Raw genomic sequence first — 21,757 nt, 5'->3', positions numbered from 1 at the left:
GGGGGCTGGACACACAAGCTGGTCTGTGTCTGTCTGCCAATTCATTTCCTGGCTGGTTGAGAGAGCTGAGTGCCTGTTTCCTGTGACCATCAGACCTAAACACGGGATCACACCCAGAATTCACCCGGTCGCCGTGGAATCAACTGCACTTGTTCCTCCCCTAGTTTCCTCTCCTCTCTTCCCTCTGAGTCCATAATGTCTTGCTATTACCAATCTAGTCCTGTGGGCCTGAAGGGAAGAGAGTGTTGTAGCATGTTCCCCCAGACTCCACCGTTCACTTCCAGACTAGACAAAGCTGCTGGATTCTCAGCTGCAAGCAATTTCTTTTGAGGCCTCATTGACTAACGCTTTCCAGGTTTGCATCCTGATAGGTACCAAATTGAAAAGGACATTTTGGAGAATGGACAATGTAAATCAAGGCAAGGTTTTGTCAGGTCCAGGCAGCTTTTCAGATGAAGGGTTAGGGAGTGATCAGGTTTTTATTTGGTTAGGGGGGTTTTCAGTGCCAATGAAAGCAGACCTAGTCTCTGTCTCTCTATTATGAAAGTCTAAGGAAGAGACTCGTAACGATGTAATGTCAGAACTACCGACTAGCGGTTGTAATCATTTTCAAAAATGGATCAGAGATTCAGGACCATGACTTCACGTATTTAACACCGGTTGGTCTCCCAGACCTCTCGTCACTTTATTCAATGTTTCTGTCACACATGTCAGACAAATGCAAGGTAATCCTCAGCATAAACCTTTGTGGACCATTAAATTCAGTGGATACATTTTCAATGAACTCTTGAACTAGAAAATAATGACACGTAGAAGTAATCTGGCATCTCCGCCGCGGCAAATTTCCTTCCCGACCACACCATGACCTCGGGAAGAAAGGTGAAGCAGAGATCAGGACGTGGGATCATGCTGACGTTACCACCTGGAAAATTATGCCACAGGCCTGGAATCCGTCCCGGGCACGGATAGAAGTCTTTCAGGGTATGAGACCGTTAAGGCTCCACCCTATTCCTGATGTATTTCACTACACACTCTACTCCGTTACATACATTTACTATAGTTCACAATGTAGGAAGTAGAGGGCCATTTGGGACACTCAGTGAGTGAACGGCGAACCACTGTGGGGCTGTCTCTATCAATTAGCCAGCGGTCACCAGGCCTAGCAGGACATGTTGCTTTGCCTTTGTTTTCACTTCCAGCTGTGGGTCTTTACCGGGCCAGCCAATCAGCCAGAACAAGGCCCGGGCCCAGATGGCCGACAGGGAGGCAGGACAGAGCCAGGGTGGGTGGGGGAGAGGAGGGTGGTGTCTGGTGCATGGAGAGGGCTGTGGAGACGCAGGGTAGAGAAGGGCTAGCCTGGACCCAGATCTGTTTGTGCTGTCTTGTCAATGCCTTTTAGAGCCCATATAGAGTATTATGTGACTCAAAAATCCCTTTCAGAAGTGGTTTCAAACATAGCATATTAACCATCCACTGTACGCTTGACTCGATGAAAGGCAGCTTAAACCCAAGTCACAGAGCTCAGCACCCCTGGGGACCCCTGGGGACCGCGAAGCGCACGATCACAAAACAATTGACATGGTGAGTTTGGCTCCAGAAGGAACAGCTCTCAGGCTCTGAGGAATAGCGATTTGAACCCTGATTGGATATGCTACACATTCCAAGTTCAAAGCATACAGCTGTGTCTCTGTAAGAGAATGAGATAGATAGAGCAACAGAGAGAGAGAGAGATGACTGACAAAACAGATAGAAAAACAGACAGACTGACAGACAGAGGCACAATCGGAGAAGGAGAGAGTGAGCGACAGAGGGATGGAAAGAGAGAAAAAAGTGTGTGTGTTGCTCTGGTCAACAGTGAAAGGTTAACAGTGAAAGGTCAACAGACACTGTTCGGAGGGTTCTGGTACTAATGCTGATGGGGCCCGACAGACAACAGCTGCATGATGACAGGGAGACAGAACAGAGGGTTGGTCTGAGCCTGAGGTCCTCTCAGACACACAATTACCACATGTCACATCTCTGTCCTACTGTCTCTACAATGACCAGCTCATTAGCAACTCTCACTTTTTATTCTTCATGTATTTAAGGCTTCACAAATGTCTGAGACGTGGCCTTGCATTGGCGAAATGGGGATGTAAGTCTTCCCTTCCCGTCCAATAGTATTTTGAAGTAAACTCCATCTGGCATTTCATGCAATAAAACATTAAGAAATTCATGAATCACTATTTGAAAAGCAACAAGATAATAGTTTTCGGCTTAGGAGTGGATTTTGAACAAAGCCTTGTGTTATTCGAGCTCAGCCAAAAATGTGACTAGTGCTCAACAGTAACTGTTTATCTGCTTGACTGATGGACTAACGTCTACTTGAGGACTTAAGCTTTAGCAAAAATTAAGCTTTTGTATAAAGACGATGTCCATGTGTTCATCTTCAACTGAACACTATTCTCTTAATAGTGCCGAAAATGTTGACTTCTGTCTTTCCTGACATTTCTGCAGTCACAATAATATTTAGACTGATTTTGCAAATATATAACTCCTGCCATAGAACATGCATTTTACTCTACCTTTTTCACATTCTAGTCTTTCTCTCCCTCTCTATGCTCTCTGTTTCTCACTGTCAAGCCTGTCTGTTTCAGTCCTTATTAAGACAAACCCTGGTCAGGGCCGTGGTCACTCCACTTGCTCGTTGGTAGCTGATTGGCAAGGCTGTGAAAGGTTACGAAAGAAAACACTTGAAAGTGAAAGAAGCCAGGATGGAGGGGGATGTAGCCACAATAGCAGACCACCACAAAGCAAACAACCTCCCGGACGACTGCAGTGGATCTCCTCTGAATATTAGGAAGCAACAGAGAGGCCATCCATCATGAAACTCAATGCCGGTGAGCGCACAGCTAGTTGTGTCGCGTTCACATGTACGTGCCTGAGCAGTATCGATCCAGAACCGGCTTCTATTTCAAAGGCGGACCTCAAAATGGTATTTTGTCAATGAGGTCAAGATGTAGCCCAAGGAATCCTGTTGGAAATTGTACACAGGGATCTGTTCTCTGGTGCAGCATGGCGTGTAATCGGACTGTTTTTGTGAACACGGGAAACCTGGTCATCGTTTGTTCACTTATTCAATTTTAGCTGCTTTGGTGTAGAGCAGAGGTTTCTTCAGCACATGACTTGCAGGGCAACTTATATTCTTTAACTTAAAATTTGAGTGCAAGTGGTGAAACATCAAACCTCTCTGCCAGTGATCCTCCAGACCTCAATCCAGGCAGGCACATGAAAAATGATCTGGCATTGATTCCAGACCTCCCAGTTGACTTGCCCCCACACCCATGCATTGCCACGTTTTTCAGCTCCCTCTGTCTCCCTCTCACCCTCCAACTTTCCACTCTCTCGATGCCCCCCCACCCCCCCCCCCCCACCCCCCCCCCCCTTTCTCTCTGACAGCTCCAAACAAAACAGACCCTGTGAGTACACTGACAGATCCCTGCCTCCTCCTCTGAAAGGACTTTATTTAACAGGCCTCACGTTCTGCCCTGCCTTGACTTCCTGACGACTGCCCTGGCCCAACAAGCTCTGTCCCATCAGCCTGAAAAATCCTGAGGCAGAACAAAACACCAGCCCACAGAAAAGAACAGAGAATGGGGAGAAAAAAGGGAGAAACACAGGCAAAGGGCATGTGGGCGACTGGCACTCTGAGAGTGTCGGGAGAAGAAGAGAGAGGGAAAATATTCTTTTCAGGTTCAAAGACACTCTTTTCGCCCCTCAGGCCCTGTTTCTCTCACTTTGGATCTGAGTTGTGCCTGAGGGGAGAGGGTAAGCCCTCATTGGTGTCATTCACCTGTCAATCACACTGTCACAGGATCCAATGGGCCTCATGTTGCGAAGCGGAAACTACCCATCAGCCCTAGAGGCATCTGTGATGGGATGAAATCACCACCTGTTTGTGCTGGGAACACAGCTATAACCGCATTGACACATGGACTCTAACACACAGAGGATGTGTCCAAAATGGCATCCTATTCCCTACACTGTGCCTGGGGCCCTGATGAAACTCAGTGCCATAGAAAGGGAATAGGATGCCTTTTGCTACTGACTTCGACCATCTCATTTTACGCTCTTTCATTCATGTTACATCTACTTTCCCTCAAGCCCAGGTCACCCAGTAGGTCACTGTAGAGCACAGTGTCTGTTTCCCATAATCCCCCCATAGCTTCTCCACCTGGCCCAACAACAAGACCTGCTGCATATCGATGTGAAAAAATGCCATGACGAAACGAGACGGGCAAAAGGGAAGTTGTCTCAAAGCCACGAAATATACATCTCTATTCCTGAGACTGAAGTGAACTGAAAGCCAAGCAGTTGGATTCCTAATGCATAATGTAGTGGTCATTTACCCAGACACAAAGGAGAACAGGCTCCTCCCAGTCCCCCCCCCCCCCCCCCGCCAACTCCCCCAGCAACCCCCCACCTGTACCAGAACTATGGGTGTGTGTGTACACGTGTGTTACTGTAGTCAGTGTAATCTTAGACCGTCGTCGGAAGTCAGTTTAATTACAACTCCACAACGACAATGTAATCTGACACACTTAAGTGGATATTATAGTCATGAAATGTAATCAAAGTGAGCTTAGCAATGCATTACAGTACTGTACTGAACCACGCAGAGGCTAAATAGAGAAGTCCAAAGAGAGTAATTTATCTTTAAGTAAGGAGGTTACACTGAGGAGGTGATTAGACACCAATCATGTTTCAGGACGCAGAGGGGGTTGGGAGGAGTTGGTCACAAACACACACACACAAACACACACACAGGGACACACACACCCACACTATTTTTTTCTGTGGGCTCTAAGGGTATCTGGTTGACTAATGACCATTGTCTTGACCATCTTGTCTGTATTCGGGCATAAAAGATGTTCTCCCTTATATTATGGGTTATGATTTTTTTGATGAATCAAAGTGGATAATATGAAACAATATACAGATAAGTAATGACTGTCTGTTTGAGAGAAAGATAATCAAAAGTGAGATTTATTTATTTATTGAAAAATTGATCTAATCGTGCATTCCATGCAGTGTTCTGTGGAAATATTCATGCTTTACAAAGCTACTAACCTTTCAACACACACATCTAACTACCCACCAGAGGATTAGATAAGCAGTTAGGCTTTGGCCGCGCAGACACAGCTTCAACAAACCGCTCTGAAAACAAAACACAACCAAAGGATCGTTTAGGGGCAACTATAACCCTACTCTTGGAAGTTCGTTGATGTAAAATTCTGAGTATGTGTGAATGTACTCAGTGAATTACAGCGATTCCAATTCTAAACACTGTAAAAGGGTTCGACAGATTCCTCCGAGTCTGAAGAACTCCTAAATGATCCTGCAGGAATCTATTTTTACAGTACGGTATTTTGGCACTGTCAGCGACCCCGTAAGCCTAGTTATATAACGCTGTACCAGAGGTGATCTAACGACCAACCAGAGCCATAATAATGTCAGCTAGATGTCAGATTAATAACTGATTAATGCACGGTTCTGCCCTGGGCACTCCCCTAGGCACTCCCCTAAGTCCACTCCTACTCAGCCGCTTCTGGGAAAGCACTTCAACATGTTCTTCAGGCCAAATGTGTGTCCTGTGGGCCTAAATACCTGTCTGACTGCACAGACGGACAGAGGACCCTAACAACGACCAAAACCCAATGTGTGTTCCAAATGGCACCCTTTTCACCATGGCTCCTGGACAAAATAGTAGAATGAATAGGGCACCATTTGGGATGCAACCTCCAGGAACCTGGCAACTTGGTTGATATCGGTAGGGATTGGGGGTGGAGAGTGGCTCCGTGGCTAGCTGAAGAGTGGTGGTCTCTGAGTGGTTTGCTCTTCACCAAGCCTGACTGGGCTCTTTTAACGGCCAGGGTCCCCTGGGCTTTCTCTGACAACCCCACACCCACGCACATGCACACGCACACACACACACACACACACACACACGCCATGCTGCTCTCGAGTTACGGCCAGGCCTGGGCCCTCGCTGGGCTGTGCATGTCAAAATAGTTAGTCATTTGAGAATGTGAACATTAAGTCCCAGCTAGATAGATTTTTTTTGTTCCAAGAGCAGTTTTTAATTATTTCCCAGATCAAGACAGTCTGTCGTTAGCCATGTGTGATTTACTTAGGGTCGTTATTGGTTTATTGAATTTAGTTTTGGCACTGTGCCTCATTTTGCTCTGAGGTTTAGTGTTCTGCGTGTCATTAGAAAACATGTTACATGCTATCTCCTGACTGGTTTTTGCTGTTGCATTGTTACCGTATTCACTCATAGCAGATCTAAAGGTGCTCTCCAGACACTTGAGCATCCAGCTGAAAGTTTCCTCCTGAAAGGTCTCCCATTTCTGTAGAATCACAGCCTTTAGAAGTCATAATAACAGGGACAACTTCTAGCCTATTGAAACCGTGCACTCCCCTATTGAGGCAAAACGCTTGAACTCCCGAACTTGGATAAACTTTTTTTTCTGTTCAGAACACCATAATTATTTGGGATCAAATAAGTATCACATATCAAAACAGCAATTCATTGGACCTTGACTAAACACTCTGCCCTCTCATGGGGCCCGGCACAAAAACCCATCACTTTTACAAGTATGCAAAGTTATCTTTGTTATGACGCCATCCCCAAGCCTAACCCTGTCTTACTATCATGGAAACAGACAAGCTACATATGGGTCTGAGTGTCCATGCCTGGCTTGGCACAAGCACAATCTTTCATCCTGGGTCCATTCCAACTTCGATGACTATTACGCCCCATGACCAGACCACTATCTACACAACCGGTTTCAGCACCCCAAATAGGTCAGGATCAGGGGTGCCATATGTGAGTGCGAGTGTGTGTGCACATATGGGCGTGTATTGATTATCAACCTGATCTCTCCCTAGTCCCCAGTGAGAGTGTATGATCAATGAGCTGCCAGATAGACCAGAGAACAAACACTCATTCATCTTCTGCAGTCCCCTACTGGGCTCCTACAATCTCTACGGGAACCTCTCTTAATCGCATCTCTGGGGAGGCTTGCAGAATGTCCAGTATGGCGGCCTGCTCTGAAACAGGCCTGGGACCTCATACTGAAGGGCAGAAAAGCCTCAAATGGCACCCGATTATTCCCTTTATGGTGCATTACTTTGACCAATGCCCTGTGGGGAAGACACAGGAAGTAGGAGGACGGCAACACGCTTCAAGACAAGATGTCGAGGCGGTCTCCATGGTCTCAAAATTACTGGTTCTGATCAATATGACAAGTTTTTCAATAACGGCATAGTATATTGTATGTTCAGCTTCTCTGTCCTTGATCAACTTCAGTATATGCTTTTTTTTTTTGTTTTCATCTGTGAGCAGATAACTGAAAAAAATAAAGATCTGTTCTGTCATCCCTTCAGAGGGTAGAAACCACAACAGACAGCGTTCCCTAGTGGCGGCTAACAGACATGTAAAATTACGTAGGGATGTGAAAGTCTTCAGTTGGAGTCAACGCTGGTGGGCAGCAAAGGAGTGTAACAGAATCCGTGGTAGACGTTCAACCTAATTTGACCAATCAGCGCCCAACTTCGTTTTGATTGGTCTAAGAAGAACTGCCAATCAAAGCTTTTACGGACTATGCCAGGAACGCGGTCAGTATCCCTTTGGATGTCTTGGAGTATGGTTCTCTCCGTAACGGAATATCTTGTTTTAGAAACATTTGTCAATTGTTATCGTATCTCCATACTGTCTAACCAATTGCAATGTTGTTCGTTTCACACAACAGAAATATATTATTATAAATATATTATTATATAAACAGTATAGGTTGCTGAATTTGTATGACTCATGATACTATTAAATCTAATAATACTACTTTAGTAGCTTTTCCGAATGAGTTGACAATTCCTTGACTTAATTCGTAATGATATTTTGAATTTCTTTGGGTATATTTATTCCTTTACTTAGATCAGTTCAAGCAGACAAACGAATTAAAAATTATTTAATTTTTTACAATAGGCTCAATTCTATGTGCATATGGCTACTTCGGTAAAGATTAAAACATGCGTGCATATCTGACGTTTTTTATATGCTAGATGAGCCAAGTGTTCAGCAATCATCACTGCCATCATCTAAGCCTTCGTTAATAGCTAAAGCGAATTCCCATTGTAGACGGACTAGAAAAGAAGGTCGGTCTGTGATTGGCGGATGTCCCGTTGTCTCCTCCCGGTTTTCCTGACTTGACCTCTTTCCTTGGCAACCACTTCCTCCGAGCGTCCAAACCGGCCATCTTTACTTAACTCATTCATGGATTTTATGTATGTGTGTGTGCGTGTGTGTGTGTGCGTGTGCGTGTGTGTGTAAACACAGTGCAACATCGTTGCATTACGCTTGTAACGAACGAGGGGATTGTTTCCATTGATTTTCTTATCGACGAGTTTCAGCACTACAGAAGCGTAGTGTATTTCTGTCACTGGCAACGTTGCACTAAAACGTACGTGTTTAGTGAAATACTTAAAAATGTAGGCTTTAATTGCATTCATGATGTATTTACTGTACGCTTTCTAGCCAGTGTCACGAACTGACTGCTGTCAGGTATTGTCTTGCTCATGGTAATTTTATCTAAGTAAATGGTAGTATTTGTAGTCGACAGTAGTGGTGTTTACATTAACGACAGAGCCTGTATCTATAACCACTTTATGTGGTTAGGAGGTTGTTAAACGTTGTGCTCATGATACATTGTAATAACGATGGGTGAAAGTAACGTGTTACAGCATGTTGTTTTATAGCACTTTCACAACGCAGAATTCAGTAGCCAATTCAGTTAATGACTAAATACAGTATTTCCCCTGTAGGTAAAAATGAGAAAGAAACAGAATGTAAAACAGAGGAAAGCAGAGACCATAACCGCGACAATAGTAACAACACCATCTGAATCAACGACAAACACGACACCGGTCGTCCAAGAGTTTGTGGTGGAAAAGATAATCCGCCGAAGAGTCTCCGATGGAAGAGTCGAGTACTTTCTGAAGTGGAAAGGCTTCAATGAGTAAGGAGAGAATTTTGACAGTTGCATTAACACTGAGTGCATCTCACCCCATCCGAAGTGGGACCCTTTTCCCTAGCCCAGTGCACTACTTTGGAAAACATGGAGTGTAATATGTAGGGAACAGGGGGTGATTTAGAACAAGTATGGATGTAAAGTCGCTATTCATGCCAATTTATTACAACAGGATTATAATGTAAATTATATAAATAACCAACAGAGCCAATGCACTTTTTCTCTGTGTTTTAAATTGCAAATATTAGCACCCTATTGCGCAGACGTTCCACCCTGTTTCTGCCTGTGTCTCTAGTGCGGACAACACCTGGGAACCGGAGGATAACCTGGACTGCCCAGAACTCATAGAAGAGTTCCTCAGAAACCTCTGTTTGTCCGGAGAGAATCACAATGAGGAAGAGAACCAGTTTCCTGTGGACCCGGAGCTAGTCCCCAAAGAGGAACTGACAGAGCAGGAGACAGAAATTGTGAGTGACTTAAGGCTTTGTCCAAAACAGCCGTGAGCCCTTGTCAACGGTAGTGCACCCTACAGGGAAAAGGCTGCTGTTTAGGAGGTACCTGACGCTTGGGTGATGGACGCGTCTACATCAAATATGATTTTAACCCAGTTTCTAGTTCACTAGGACAGACCATCTAGCACCAATCCGGTATCAAGGACGGATGAGGGGTGCGTTCCCAGAAGTCCGGCAAACCTCTTTGGTCCTGTGCCGTTATTTGCCCGTTTGTGTCCCTCTCTGCACAGTTCTTGCCATCAGCTGGCCGTTTTAATTCATGTTCCGCCATTCTCAGAAAACCCCTAGAAAATGTTCTGCTTAAAATGCCCTGTAGGACAGCTGCTTCTGAGATACTGGACCCGGTTGCACCTGGCGCTGCCCATCATAAGTCACTTCGGTCAACCATTTATTCAAGTTGTAAAGTTCAATCAAACAGTAACTGAATGCCCGAGGCCTGCCTTGCCTGCCAGCTGCATGACTCACTGTCTGAATGCGATCCACGAGTGGGGTGGTGTACCTCGTAAAGGTCCAAATTTAAAATGGATTGATTTTAACAGACGACTCTGGGTCAGTGTGGTCTTGTAGTCCTACAACTATGTGGTATTGATTTGTATGGTATGGAAGAGTACCCAGTAATACACATTAGTTATGATAGCATATCCACAGTTACCTTTGCAGACTTATAGTATAGAAATAGAAGCAGGAAGTAGATATTCTTATTCCAGAATGAGATTCACATGTTCCTGGCGCTCTGGCCCAGACAGCAACATGCTTTACTTTGCGTTACATCAAAGTCAGATATTTCCCTTCCCGGCAGTAGGATTTGACTGGCATAGTGAAGAACAATTGAAAAATGAGTTGGCAACATCACACACAAATTCCTCTTTATGAAACATTTTAGCTTGTTCATTAGTTTTGCATGTCATAATCGCTATAATTGAATATTTGGCCTTGGACAGTTAAACCACTGCAGTGAATGACCAGAAGAGGAGATCTCTCTGACAGGTGTGTGGTGCTGTGCAGTCCTCCCAGCAGGTGTACGAGGAGCAGAGAAAGATGGAACTACAGGAGCCAGGTGACCAGGAGTCTGACTCTCCTACTGACCTCAACCTCATCGGCCCCCTTGAACCTGAACGCATCATCGGGTCCACAGACAGACGTGGAGAGCTCATGTTCCTGGTCAAATGGTAAAGTACCCCCAAAGGGTTGCCTTCACTGGGTTACGTTCTGTCAGTGTTCTGCTTTTGCACCCAACCAGTTCACCTGCCATAATAGCAATGGTAAAGTACCTCCAAAGGGTTGCCTTCAATGGGTTACGTTCTGTCAGTGTTCTGGTTTTGCACCCAACCAGTTTACCTGCGGTAATAGAAAGATGCTGGCTGCTGTGATTGATCATATATATATTCAGCATGTCAAAATGTGAACTAATCTCTCCTGTCTGGATTGTGTTGCTGTGTGACTGTACAGGAAGAACTCAGATGAGGTGGCCCTGCTGTCGGCGAGGGAGGCCAGCGCCAGGTGTCCCCAGGTAGTCGTGGCATTTTACGAGGAGAAACTCACCTGGCACTCTGGGGATGAGGACCAGTAAAGGTTGCTGTGTGTGTGGGGGCGTGTGTTTGTGTGTGTGTGTGTGTGTGTGTGTGGGGGGGGGGGGGGGGGGGGGGGGGGGGTTGGGGTGTAAAGCTACGCACATCTGTAGGCAGCTCCTAGGCTTGGTTTCTCAAAAACACCACGCCGTCGTCCTCCTTGATCTGACATTAAAGGCCCAGGGCGTGAGATGATTGCCCTCTGCGTCAGGTAGACTGACTCATCTTGACAGGTGTGAAAGCCTGGGTCGGCTGGGCCTCTTCCTTCTTCCTGCGGTGCCGGGTGACGTCGCTATGCCTTCGGGGACGGAATAGAGGCTGTGGCGGAGTTCTGGAGGTCAGAGCCAATCGTGGAGATCTCTTGCGCTATGGCTCAGATTATTTCCAAACCCTTCTAAAATGAAGATAGATACCTCGAAACACTGAGGATTGCCCCTCACTGTTTATTATGTAGCGTTTCACCTTGAAGGTCTTCATCAGAGACTTTTGAAGCTAACCCTTAACATTTATATCCCAGTGTCCTGTTGTACTGTAACAGACTGAATCATTGGGGCATTGTGCTGTTGACTGTTGACTTCCTGTTATGTGCTCAAACCCCATGTGATCATTCCACTTGATGTTGTTGAATCTTCTGACCCTGTCTGGGGTATTTTCAACTCCTCTGGTTCTCCTTCACTGTGAGCCTGTCTATAGTTTTGCTAAATAGGATTTGTATATTGTCTAGGAATGTATTCACTGTGTGCGTGACTAATAGAGACCACCAAATAGGATACTTAGATTATTTTAGTTTTTTACAATCCTTCATATTGTATGTTTTATGTACTGTATAACATTTAAAGATGATGCAATTACAAGTAGTTTAATAGCACATATAACAGGTATAAACATTTGTTTTGCTGTTATATGTATGAATGAACCAAGGGGTTCTAAAACTGACCACAGAGATTTCGTAAGTTACAGGATGGTCAAGTTTGACATCACATATGAAAACATTACTGTTTTGACTGTTAATTTGAAGTCAACAATTGTTATCTGATGCCATTTAGCTACACTTAACCAAAGCTTTGTCCCCCTGCTTGTAGGTATTTGTCACTGATAAGGCGTTGTTTTGTCAATAGTCTTTCACTGAGTGATGCTGTGAAAATGTAGAGAACAAACTAATTTCACCTTAAAGCACAATATATTTTTTGTACCAAACTCATGTTCTTTGGTATTTAGATGAGCACTTGACCGCCCCGTTTTGTTGGGTAAAATATATCCTACATCCTTCATCTCTTAATGCAATTCAAATGTTATTAAAGCCTAAAATGTTTGCTTAGTGACCTGAAGGTCATAGAGCCATGGCCTCTAACGACGGCCCAGAGGTGTTTTCTGATTGGGTGGTGTGTTCTGGAAGAAACTCCAAATAACTGCCACTGTATTCATTGTGTATCTCCTTCCAATTACTGAGTTGTTATTGGACAGTGACTTCAACCCAAATGGCTCCCCGTTCCCTTCAGCATGGCCCTTATACCCAACTGGCAGACAGATAGATCAGATCCTAACCCACAACTATTAAAACAAGGTGTTGGTTCACAACCCTGTTTCCAGAAAAGTTGATATGCTGCGTAAAATGTAAAGAGAAACAGAATGCAATGATGTGCAAATCATTTAAACCCTATATTTAATAGATAGTACAAAGACAACATATCAAATGTAGAAACTGAGACATTTTATGGTTTCTTGAAAAATATATGCCCATTTTGAATTTGATGCCAGCAATACGCTTCAAAAAAGCTTGGGACAGAGGTAACAAAAGACTGTAGAAGTTGTGTAATGCTAAAAAGCTAAACCTGGTGGAATTTCACTAATTAGGTCAATTGGCAACAGGTCAGTAACATGATTAGGTATTAAAAGATCATCCCAGAGGATGGGTCTGTCAGAACTGAGGATGGGGAGGGGTTCACCACTCTGTGGAAGACTGCATGGGCAAATAGTGCAACAATTTTTAGAATATTGTTTTTCAATGTAAAATTGCAAAGAGTTTGGGGATCTCATCATCTACAGTACATAATATTATGAAAAGATTCAGAGAATCCAGAGAATTATCGGTATGTAAGGGACAAGGCTGAAAACCAATGCCCATGATCCTTGGGCCCTCAGGCAACACTGCATTAAAAACAGACATGATTCTGTAGTGGAAATGGGCTCAAGAACACTCCCAATACCACTGTCTCTGAACACAGTATGTCCTGCATCCACAAATGCAAGGTAAAACTCTACCAAGCAAAGCAGAAACCATATATAAATATTGCATTCATTTTTCCTTTGCATATTACACAGCGTTCCAACTTTTTGGGAAACAGGGTTGTAATGTTGCTGTGACTGAACGACAGGGAATGAGGAGAGCAGTAGAACAGTTAAACTGTGTTTGCCTCATAGCAAAAGTGTGTGGAATTACAGGAAATGAAAGGGCAACATTTTGTTTTCTTGCCAACCAGAGGGCTGTTAACAGTTTTGGTATTGCTTACTTTGTGAGGTGCGATCTGTTACTAGCTGATCAATTACAAAATTAATTCGGATCATTGCCGCCTAGGAAATGTGTTTAACTGGATCTTCTTGGATAATACTTGAGTCGGGTCCCTTGGTGTTCTGGTCACAGTAGATGGAATAGGGATCCATTTGGGCCCTCCATCTCTAACCTGCCTCTGACTGTCTGCGTTACTGTACCTTTTACTGTTGTTGACTTTGGATCTGTGATGTGTGAATAAAGGTAGCTAAAACAAACTGTGTCATCCTTGTTAGTATTATTTCGGGTTTGTTGTATGTACGGGGCAGAAAAACAATCGACAGGGTAAAAAAAAAAAAAGCATGGTTTAAATGATGACCTTTGACCGTGAATGTTGTGACCTTTGCAAATGCAGGTGAACACGTTATTATTTGTTCTCGATGGTACCACATGGCTGCGGTGTGCCTAATTGTCAAACGTGATGCAGAAGAGTCATAAACCCACGGTGACACTGCAATTCTACAGCACAAGTTGTGTCCTGTGACTTTATTCAGACACCTTTGGACCTGTTTTTACAGTGGATCAGTGGCCACTCAGAGCATAAGAATAATTTCCCCTGTTGACTGTGGGTTTGAACTGATCTGTGAAGAACGAGAGAAGTGACTGACAACATTGTGTGCCAGGTAGGACTGCCGTCTTTCCTGAATTCATTGAAACAATGTGTTTAGAGTATTTTTAACACACCTCTAAGTTTGATCAAGGGACTGGTGTGATAAATCTTACCCTGGAAGGGTTAGAATGGGTGAGTGCTTTTGCTCCAGCCAAGCCGTAACCCAATTTAATAATTATCACTAGTCTTTCGTCAAGGCCTTTATTAAAAATAGTTTTTGCTGCTTGAATGGAACAAAAGCCTGCAAACCTCACCTTTTATTTGAATGTTATATTTATTAACTTTATTTGCACAGGTTGTCCCATTGAGACAGGGGAGACCAGTACCAACCAAGACAGCACTGTACAGGGGTGGAGGGGAACAGTTGTAGGACCAAAAGTCTCATCAATAACATGGACATTTGTCATTAATGTGTGATGTAGACAACTCCCAACCGGACCCGGGTAGAGTGATGTGGGACAGTGTACGGTCCTTCACAGTCCACACACCACCTGCTCTGTCTTTGCGTTCTGACGTCCCATCAAAATCCAATCTAAAAAGCGACGGTGTGATTTTCTCCTACCGACTTTCTAAGTGGATGGCGGATTATAGAAAATGTTTGGAATGACCGGATGCGAAATGGGGATGTTTTGACTCAAAGGTTTCTCAAAGTTCTGACATGATTTATCTTTGTCTCATTCTTTTACATCACAAGAACCTGGCATTTTCACAGGGGTGTGTAGACTTTTTACATCCACTGTATTATTGTGTGAAAGAGCACCACTGCCATCCAGTACAACTGTGAGTCATTTGGAATTATATTCTACCAGCTTTGCAAAACTCTAAGGGCAACATTTATCTATTGTTTTTGCGCACAGACAATAAATGCAGTGTTCAATCATTGACAAATGTTCAAACCCTCATTTTTAAAGATGCATATCTTCTCAGGCATGTTGTGCTTTATTGGACAGGAAATTGTTTAAAGATAGCAGAGGGTTTTTGCTGAAAGGGCAGTAGGTTACATACAAACCCTCCCTGCAGAACCCCAGGCCACCAAGTTCATATCTATTTAAGCAGGTTTAAATTATGATGAGATTGGGCCATTCAAGAAACCTATACCTGTCTTGTAATTGTACCACAGAAAATTACATTTATTGACAATTTTAGATTATAAGGCTTGGCAGGTTTCCCAGGATCAAAACCCATATTAAAGTAACAAAGCCCAGGTAAAACATCAAAGGAAAATCCAACCATGGGATAGATATGTATTTTTCAGAAAGACTACACAAAAATGTCACTAAAGTTTATTCCAAGGAAATCCCAGAATGGCTATTGAAATAATTTTGAGTTGCCTTGGTTATACAGTTTGAATATTAATCTCCATTAGCGTTTATAACCAAGATTACTCAGATTAAGCAATTTGGTTTAAAAACAATAGTTATTGTTTCCCGGAAAGTCTAATAGTTGGGTTGCAAAATGCAAAGCCTGTCAGAGGGGTGTATCGACTTTCCTTGTCTTGTGTTATTGAGGATAGTGGTGGCTACTTCTTCTTTCACTTTGTTGGTTGCAGAACCTTGACAGTTGATAGACCTGTAAAAGGCATGGGGATTTCCAAATACATTGGTGTGAGTCAAAGATTGCACTTCCTGTAAAACCCTAGCCTGTAAAACTTCCTTTTTTGCAATATACTGTACATTCCATCTTATCCACAGATCATTCAAATGTGCCTCCAGTTCAGTCTATCTAATCTATCCTGAGTTTCTCTATCAGTTCATTTTTCCGTATCTCTCAGTCTGTCTCGGGAATAAAAAAGAAGAGCAAGTTTCCATTGCAAGTTGATGGTAACTGTACAAAAATTTTTATTTTCTTCTGTGGTGCAGTCGACCTCTCCACTCCTTCCCATGAAGCAGTTCATCAGTGTTTGGGTTCGTGATCCACGGATTCAGAAGAATGATTTCTGGCATGCCCACATGGACTACGAAATCTGCATCCACGTAAGTGTGATATCCTTTGGAAATGTCTGTATTGTAGCATTGGACATGGCATGGTCTCAAACCCATGACCTTCGTCCCCCTTTTCCCCCAAATGCCTCCCTGAACCTGGGTGCGTTCTTTAAGAACAGTGTATTTGCTGAACAGGTTATGACAATGTTCCATAGGTCTCTGGTCCCGAGGCACAGGAAATAAGGTGTTATCTGGCATGAATCCAGTGTTTCTCTGTCTGTGTGAAGGGCTAATGGACTGTAGTATCTATGTAAGAGGAGTATGCTGTTTAATGAAAGATCCATGGTAAAGAGGCATACATCCTTAATATTGATATTAGGTAGTCATCTAGTGGAGTATCCATGTTAAGGGAGTGTCCATTTTAAAAGAAGTACCCGTGTTAAAAGAGTATCCATTTTAAAGAAGTATCCATTTTAAAAGAAGTACCATGTTAAAGGAGTATCAATTTTAAAGAAGTATCCGTTTTAAAGGAGTATCCATGTTAAAGGAGTATCCATGTTAAAGGAGTATCCCTGTTAAAGGAGTATCCATGTTAAAGGAGTGTCCATGTTAAAGGAGTGTCCATGTTAGAGTATCCATGTTAAAGGAGTATCCATGTTAAAGGAGTATCCCTGTTAAAGGAGTATCCCTGTTAAAGGAGTATCCATGTTAAAGGAGTGTCCATGTTAGAGTATCCATGTTAAAGGAGTATCCATGTTAAAGGAGTATCCATGTTAAAGGAGTATCCATCTTAAAGGAGAGTCCATGTTAAAGAATTATCCATGTTAAAGAAGTATCCATGAGTATCCATATTAAATTGCTGTCATTTCTCATTAGACCAACAGTCTCTGTTTCACCAAGAAGATGTCACGTGTGAGAAGAAGATACAGGGAGTTTGTTTGGCTTCGGGAAAAACTACAGGAAAACTCATTACTCATGTACGTATGTTGGAAGCTGGCATATTCTTCGAGTACAGTACAGTAATTTTCCGAAGATGACTGTGTTCTGACTTATTATACATACTGAACAAACTGGATCACCTTTCGTGTGTATCAAATAAATATTTATTGTAAAATGTGGAAATGGTGCCCAAAGTTTCAAATTAGTATGTGATATGATTTTGCTTTCTCCATTGCCAGGGTCCAGCTACCTGAACTCCCCCCTAAGAACATCTTCTTTAGCCTGAACAACGCCCAGCAAATCACAGAGAGAATGAAGGGCTTGCAAAAGTTCCTTGAACTGTGAGTGTCCTCATCAAGTGACATACTAAACAATCTTTCAACTTGCCCTTGGGGCCCTATATTTCCTACCGTAGACAATACGGGGGTCCTATCATTCCCTACTATTGTCACTGTGGGGCTCTATCATACCCTACTATTGTCACTATGGGGCTCTATCATTCCCTACTGTTGTCACTATGGGGCCCTATCATTTCGTACTATTGTCACTATGGGGCCCTATCATTTCGTACTATTGTCACTATGGGGCACTATCATTCCCTACTGTTGTCACTATGGGGCCCTATCATTTCGTACTGTTGTCATTATGGGGCCCTATCATTTCGTACTGTTGTCACTATGGGGCCCTATCATTTCATACTGTTGTCACAATGAGGCCCTATCATTCCCTACTGTTGTCACTATGGGGTACTATCATTTCCTACTGTTTTCACAATGGGGCCATTTGAGACAATTATTCCACTTTCAAACAGGCCCATTTTTCTTTCCTCTCAGGATCCTGGAGAGTAATTTGTTCCTGTCGGACAGCTGCCTGCACCTCTTCCTACAGTCGGAGCTTGACGTGTCCGGGATCGAGGCCTGCGTCTTAGGGAGAACCTGCTACTCTGTGTCTCAGGCCATACTGCGCTGTGGCCGCAACCTGCGGCGCTTCCACTCCCAGGAGGACCTGTCAGGGCTAAGACGCACGGAGGAGTCCTTTGAGTCAGACTCTGACTGGTAGGCCTCATACAATCCCACTCACACTTATAGCGACAGTGTCAGTGAAACGTTTGTCTTCAAGAATATATTTGTGAACATTTTCACATATTTTCACATTTTACAGTGTGATAGCAGAGTGCTTGATGTGCAGAAGTCAAGCAATAGTGTATAGTGTACTGCATAATGTACACGTGCAATTGGAACTGTCTTTCCAGTGTGGTTCATTTGAATTGTGTGTGTCTTTACAGTGCTTTTGTAGAACCGGAGCCTCAGCAGTAAAGAAGTAACTACATCAGAGGACGTGGGAGAAGGTCCACTCAGAATGTCTGCTTCTCACTAGTAACATCTGTCATTCAACTGTTTTGCTAGTATCAACAAAATTTTAAGAGTAAATATGTTTAAAAAATATGTACTTATTTGTAATATTTGATAAAAATCAATGTAATGTAAATATTTGTCCCTGAAAATATATATCTTTATGTATATATATTCACTGTAAATAAAGTCATATTTCTTCTATTATAATGTGTTTAATATATTAATCCTGAATGGCGCCGCAACAGTGTTATTTACAACCCCATTCCTGTTCCTCATAAATGGTGGAAGGTACTGTGTTGGATAAGGCAGAGTACCAACATCTGACCAGTAGAGAGCAGCATTGTTGTGTTCAACCAGAAAGAAGAAGGACTACAGTCCCCAAAAGTAATTCCTGAAATGGGCAGTGCAATTAAGGGCTTTCAACATTTTTAAGTGGTCGACTGGGTGCGATATCCTGTGGGTCCACGAAGCGGGACACAAGATGTCCACATTGACCCTGCCATGCTCACGGAGATGCCGGTATGCGTCATCACCCTGTTCCGTGTCTGTTTATTCAACCATCTGCATCGCACACAAGCATAGTTCGGTGACATTCGCCAGCTTATATTGCAGACCAATACTGAAAACAGCATACGAAGGTGCCTGGTAATCATGACAACCAGCACAACTGGAAATGCCGGCAGTCTCGAGCCGAACAATTATTTCAGTCTTAAACCGCGAGTAGGAATCCTTTGAGCTGGTTGCCACTGTTCGGGACACGACGATGCTTCTGTAATAGGGTCTCTGAGGAGAAGGCTTCTACTCTAAAGACAGCTGTACTGTCAGCAGGGTGGCAGGAGGTCCCTCCCACAAGGAGGTCCCTCCCACAAGGATCTGCTCCTGTCTGACAAGAGTGTGAGGTTGGGTAGCCTGTCCTGTCACTGTGTGCTGCCCCCTGCTGATGTAAATGCCAGCCTCGCCGACATGCCACCCCTCTTCCACCTTCTCTGACCAACTTCCCACTCTATCTCACACATAGCTCTACACACACGCAAGCACACACACACACACAAGCACACACACACACTAGCACACCCACACCCACACACAAGCACTCCCACACACAAGCACACCCACACACAAGCACACCCACACACAAGCACACCCACACACAAGCACACCCACGCACAAGCACACCCGCACACACATACACACACAATTTCTCTCACTATACAAGCATAACCACACATGATGTTATTTATTGGTGTTATGTACTGATCTGAACTCTTTGCAGTTTTCACCTGACATTGAATATAGTTTATTTCGAGTACTCGTCTGCATGGTCATGCCTTAGGTCAGGTCTTCACTACAAAGGAAAATTGGTTGACAATCAGTATACCTGCTGAAATTTAAATAAAAAATCATACTCAGCCGGTTTATGGGAATGTCAATTTATTTCCAATAAAGAAATATATTTTTACCAACCCTAACCTTAGTTATAACCCAAACTCTGATTGTAAATTTAAACTTGAACCTATGTAACACAGCCCACAAAATGTTAAAGATTTTTAGAAAAGAAAGAACAGAAAAGAATTGAGCTCAGGACAATGTCCCCATGTGTCCTGTTGCCCCCATGTGTCCTGTTGCCCCCATGTGTCCTGTTGCCCCCTTGTATCGTTCTGTTGTCCCTTTGTATTGTCCTTTTGTCCCCTTGTATCGTCCTGTTGTCCCCATGTATCATCCTGTTGCCCCCTTGTATCGTTCTGTTGTCCCTTTGTATTGTCCTTTTGTCCCCTTGTATCGTCCAGTTGTCCCCTTGTATCGTCCTGTTGTCCCCATGTATCATCCTGTTGTCCCCATGTATCATCCTGTTGTCCCCATGTATCGTCCTGTTGTCCCCATGTATCGTCCTGTTGTCCCCATGTATCGTCCTGTTGTCCCCATGTATCATCCTGTTGTCCCCATGTATCATCCTGTTGTTCCCATGTATCATCCTGTTGTCCCCATGTATCGTCCTGTTGTCCCCATGTATCATCCTGCTGTCCCCATGTATTGTCCTGTTTCCAACCATGTATCATCCTGTTGTCCCCATGTATCGTCCTGTTGTCCCCATGTATCATCCTGCTGTACCCATGTATTGTCCTGTTTCCAACCATGTATCGTCCTGTTGTCCCCATGTATCATCCTGCTGTCCCCATGTATTGTCCTGTTTCCAACCATGTATCGTCCTGTTGTCCCCATGTATCGTCCTGTTGTCTCCCATGTAGCATCAATTTTTTTCCGGTTTTACCTCATTGGGGGCCATATTTGTCCTCATTTATACTGCATAACCTGTTCACAAAAACACACAAACTGACAGGCTCCCTCCCTCCCACCAACGCTAAGCAGTCCCCACTCCTGTCATGCGATCTATCCACCAACCAGTTGGACAGTCTCAGGGCTCAGGGAAGATAAATATCCTAACCTAACTCTCATCTCAAGCCTGTGTGTGAGCATATGTGTGTGTGTGTGTGTGTGTGTGTGTGTGTGTGTGTGTGTGTGTGTGTGTGTGTGAGCATGTGTGTGTGTGTGTGTGTGTAGGGGGGCATGTCTGCTGTGTGTCTTCCAGCTCCCACTGAGAGCAACGCTGTGCTTACACAGTGGTAATGAACACTAAGCAGAGTGATGTATGGCTGACATACTCTACAGAGCTAATTAGATTAGCATGTCTCTTTGAGCGTCCGAAGAGGACAGGAAGCTCATTATACATTCAGAGCGGGCCAAGACAATAGGCTCACAGTGGCGTGACGGACAGGTGATGTCACCTGGGGAGCTGCACAGGTCAGTGCAGGAGACAGCGTGACCGAGAAGGTGGAGCGGTGGGAAGGCCCACAAATCCAAATTGGGAGCAGGTGGAGGTTTTTATACTGACGGGTACTGTAGAAGACACTGCCTGGTTCTCAATTATGTCTCTATGTGTGTGTGTGTGTGTGTGTGTGTCGATATGTACAGGTTTTAAGACCACAAATCCATGCAAGGATAGTAAAACAAAGAAGATTCCCTATTTGGAAAAAGGGTACTTTCTGCAGGGGTTCGGTTTCTAATTACCGGCAGGACTTAAATAGTTTTACTCTGAAGTACAGGATCGGGGTTTGGATTACAGTGGAGGATAGTGGTTTAGGGTTAAGGTTAGTATTAAGGTTAGGTTAAGACTTAGTAGTTAGGGTTTTAGATAGAACTACAGTGGAGATTAGTGGATTAGGTTTAAGGTTACCAT

The 21,757-nt window shown here is 43.8% G+C and overlaps 2 protein-coding genes across 4 annotated transcripts; both read left to right on the top strand.

Annotated features, from left to right (window-relative positions):
• Positions 1–8,116: 8,116 nt before the first annotated feature.
• On the top strand, positions 8,117–11,187 carry cbx3b (chromobox homolog 3b). Its single transcript, XM_034289089.1, has 5 exons — positions 8,117–8,501; positions 8,863–9,056; positions 9,364–9,535; positions 10,586–10,749; positions 11,030–11,187. The coding sequence occupies exons 2-5, from the start codon at positions 8,869–8,871 to the stop codon at positions 11,148–11,150; spliced, it is 645 nt and encodes a 214-aa protein (XP_034144980.1). The 5' UTR covers positions 8,117–8,501; positions 8,863–8,868; the 3' UTR covers positions 11,151–11,187.
• A 3,030-nt stretch (positions 11,188–14,217) lies between these two features.
• On the top strand, positions 14,218–18,722 carry snx10b (sorting nexin 10b). Of its 3 annotated transcripts, none has more exons than XM_020040637.3 (6): positions 14,218–14,319; positions 16,166–16,279; positions 17,105–17,205; positions 17,407–17,508; positions 18,001–18,222; positions 18,453–18,722. In XM_020040637.3, the coding sequence occupies exons 2-6, from the start codon at positions 16,187–16,189 to the stop codon at positions 18,481–18,483; spliced, it is 549 nt and encodes a 182-aa protein (XP_019896196.2). In that variant the 5' UTR covers positions 14,218–14,319; positions 16,166–16,186; the 3' UTR covers positions 18,484–18,722.
• The last annotated feature ends 3,035 nt before the right edge of the window (positions 18,723–21,757 follow it).

This window comes from Esox lucius, chromosome 20 (genome assembly GCF_011004845.1).
Source record: "Esox lucius isolate fEsoLuc1 chromosome 20, fEsoLuc1.pri, whole genome shotgun sequence".
Taxonomy (NCBI): domain Eukaryota; kingdom Metazoa; phylum Chordata; class Actinopteri; order Esociformes; family Esocidae; genus Esox; species Esox lucius.
Note: the sequence above shows the minus strand (reverse complement) of the source record. Positions and strands in the feature narration are given on the sequence as shown.

What these genes read in the sequence shown, in the direction of transcription:
- cbx3b (XM_034289089.1), top strand. Translation starts at nt 8,869, where the DNA reads ATGAGAAAGAAACAGAATGTAAAACAGAGGAAAGCAGAGACCATAACC. An exon ending in CAGAGCAGGAGACAGAAATT is followed by an intron (nt 9,536 to 10,585) that starts GTGAGTGACTTA and finishes GGTGCTGTGCAG; the next exon opens with TCCTCCCAGCAGGTGTACGA. An exon ending in CTCATGTTCCTGGTCAAATG is followed by an intron (nt 10,750 to 11,029) that starts GTAAAGTACCCC and finishes GTGACTGTACAG; the next exon opens with GAAGAACTCAGATGAGGTGG.
- snx10b (XM_020040636.3), top strand. Translation starts at nt 15,887, where the DNA reads ATGGGGATTTCCAAATACATTGGT. An exon ending in ACTACGAAATCTGCATCCAC is followed by an intron (nt 16,280 to 17,104) that starts GTAAGTGTGATA and finishes ATTTCTCATTAG; the next exon opens with ACCAACAGTCTCTGTTTCAC. An exon ending in TTGCAAAAGTTCCTTGAACT is followed by an intron (nt 17,509 to 18,000) that starts GTGAGTGTCCTC and finishes CTTTCCTCTCAG; the next exon opens with GATCCTGGAGAGTAATTTGT.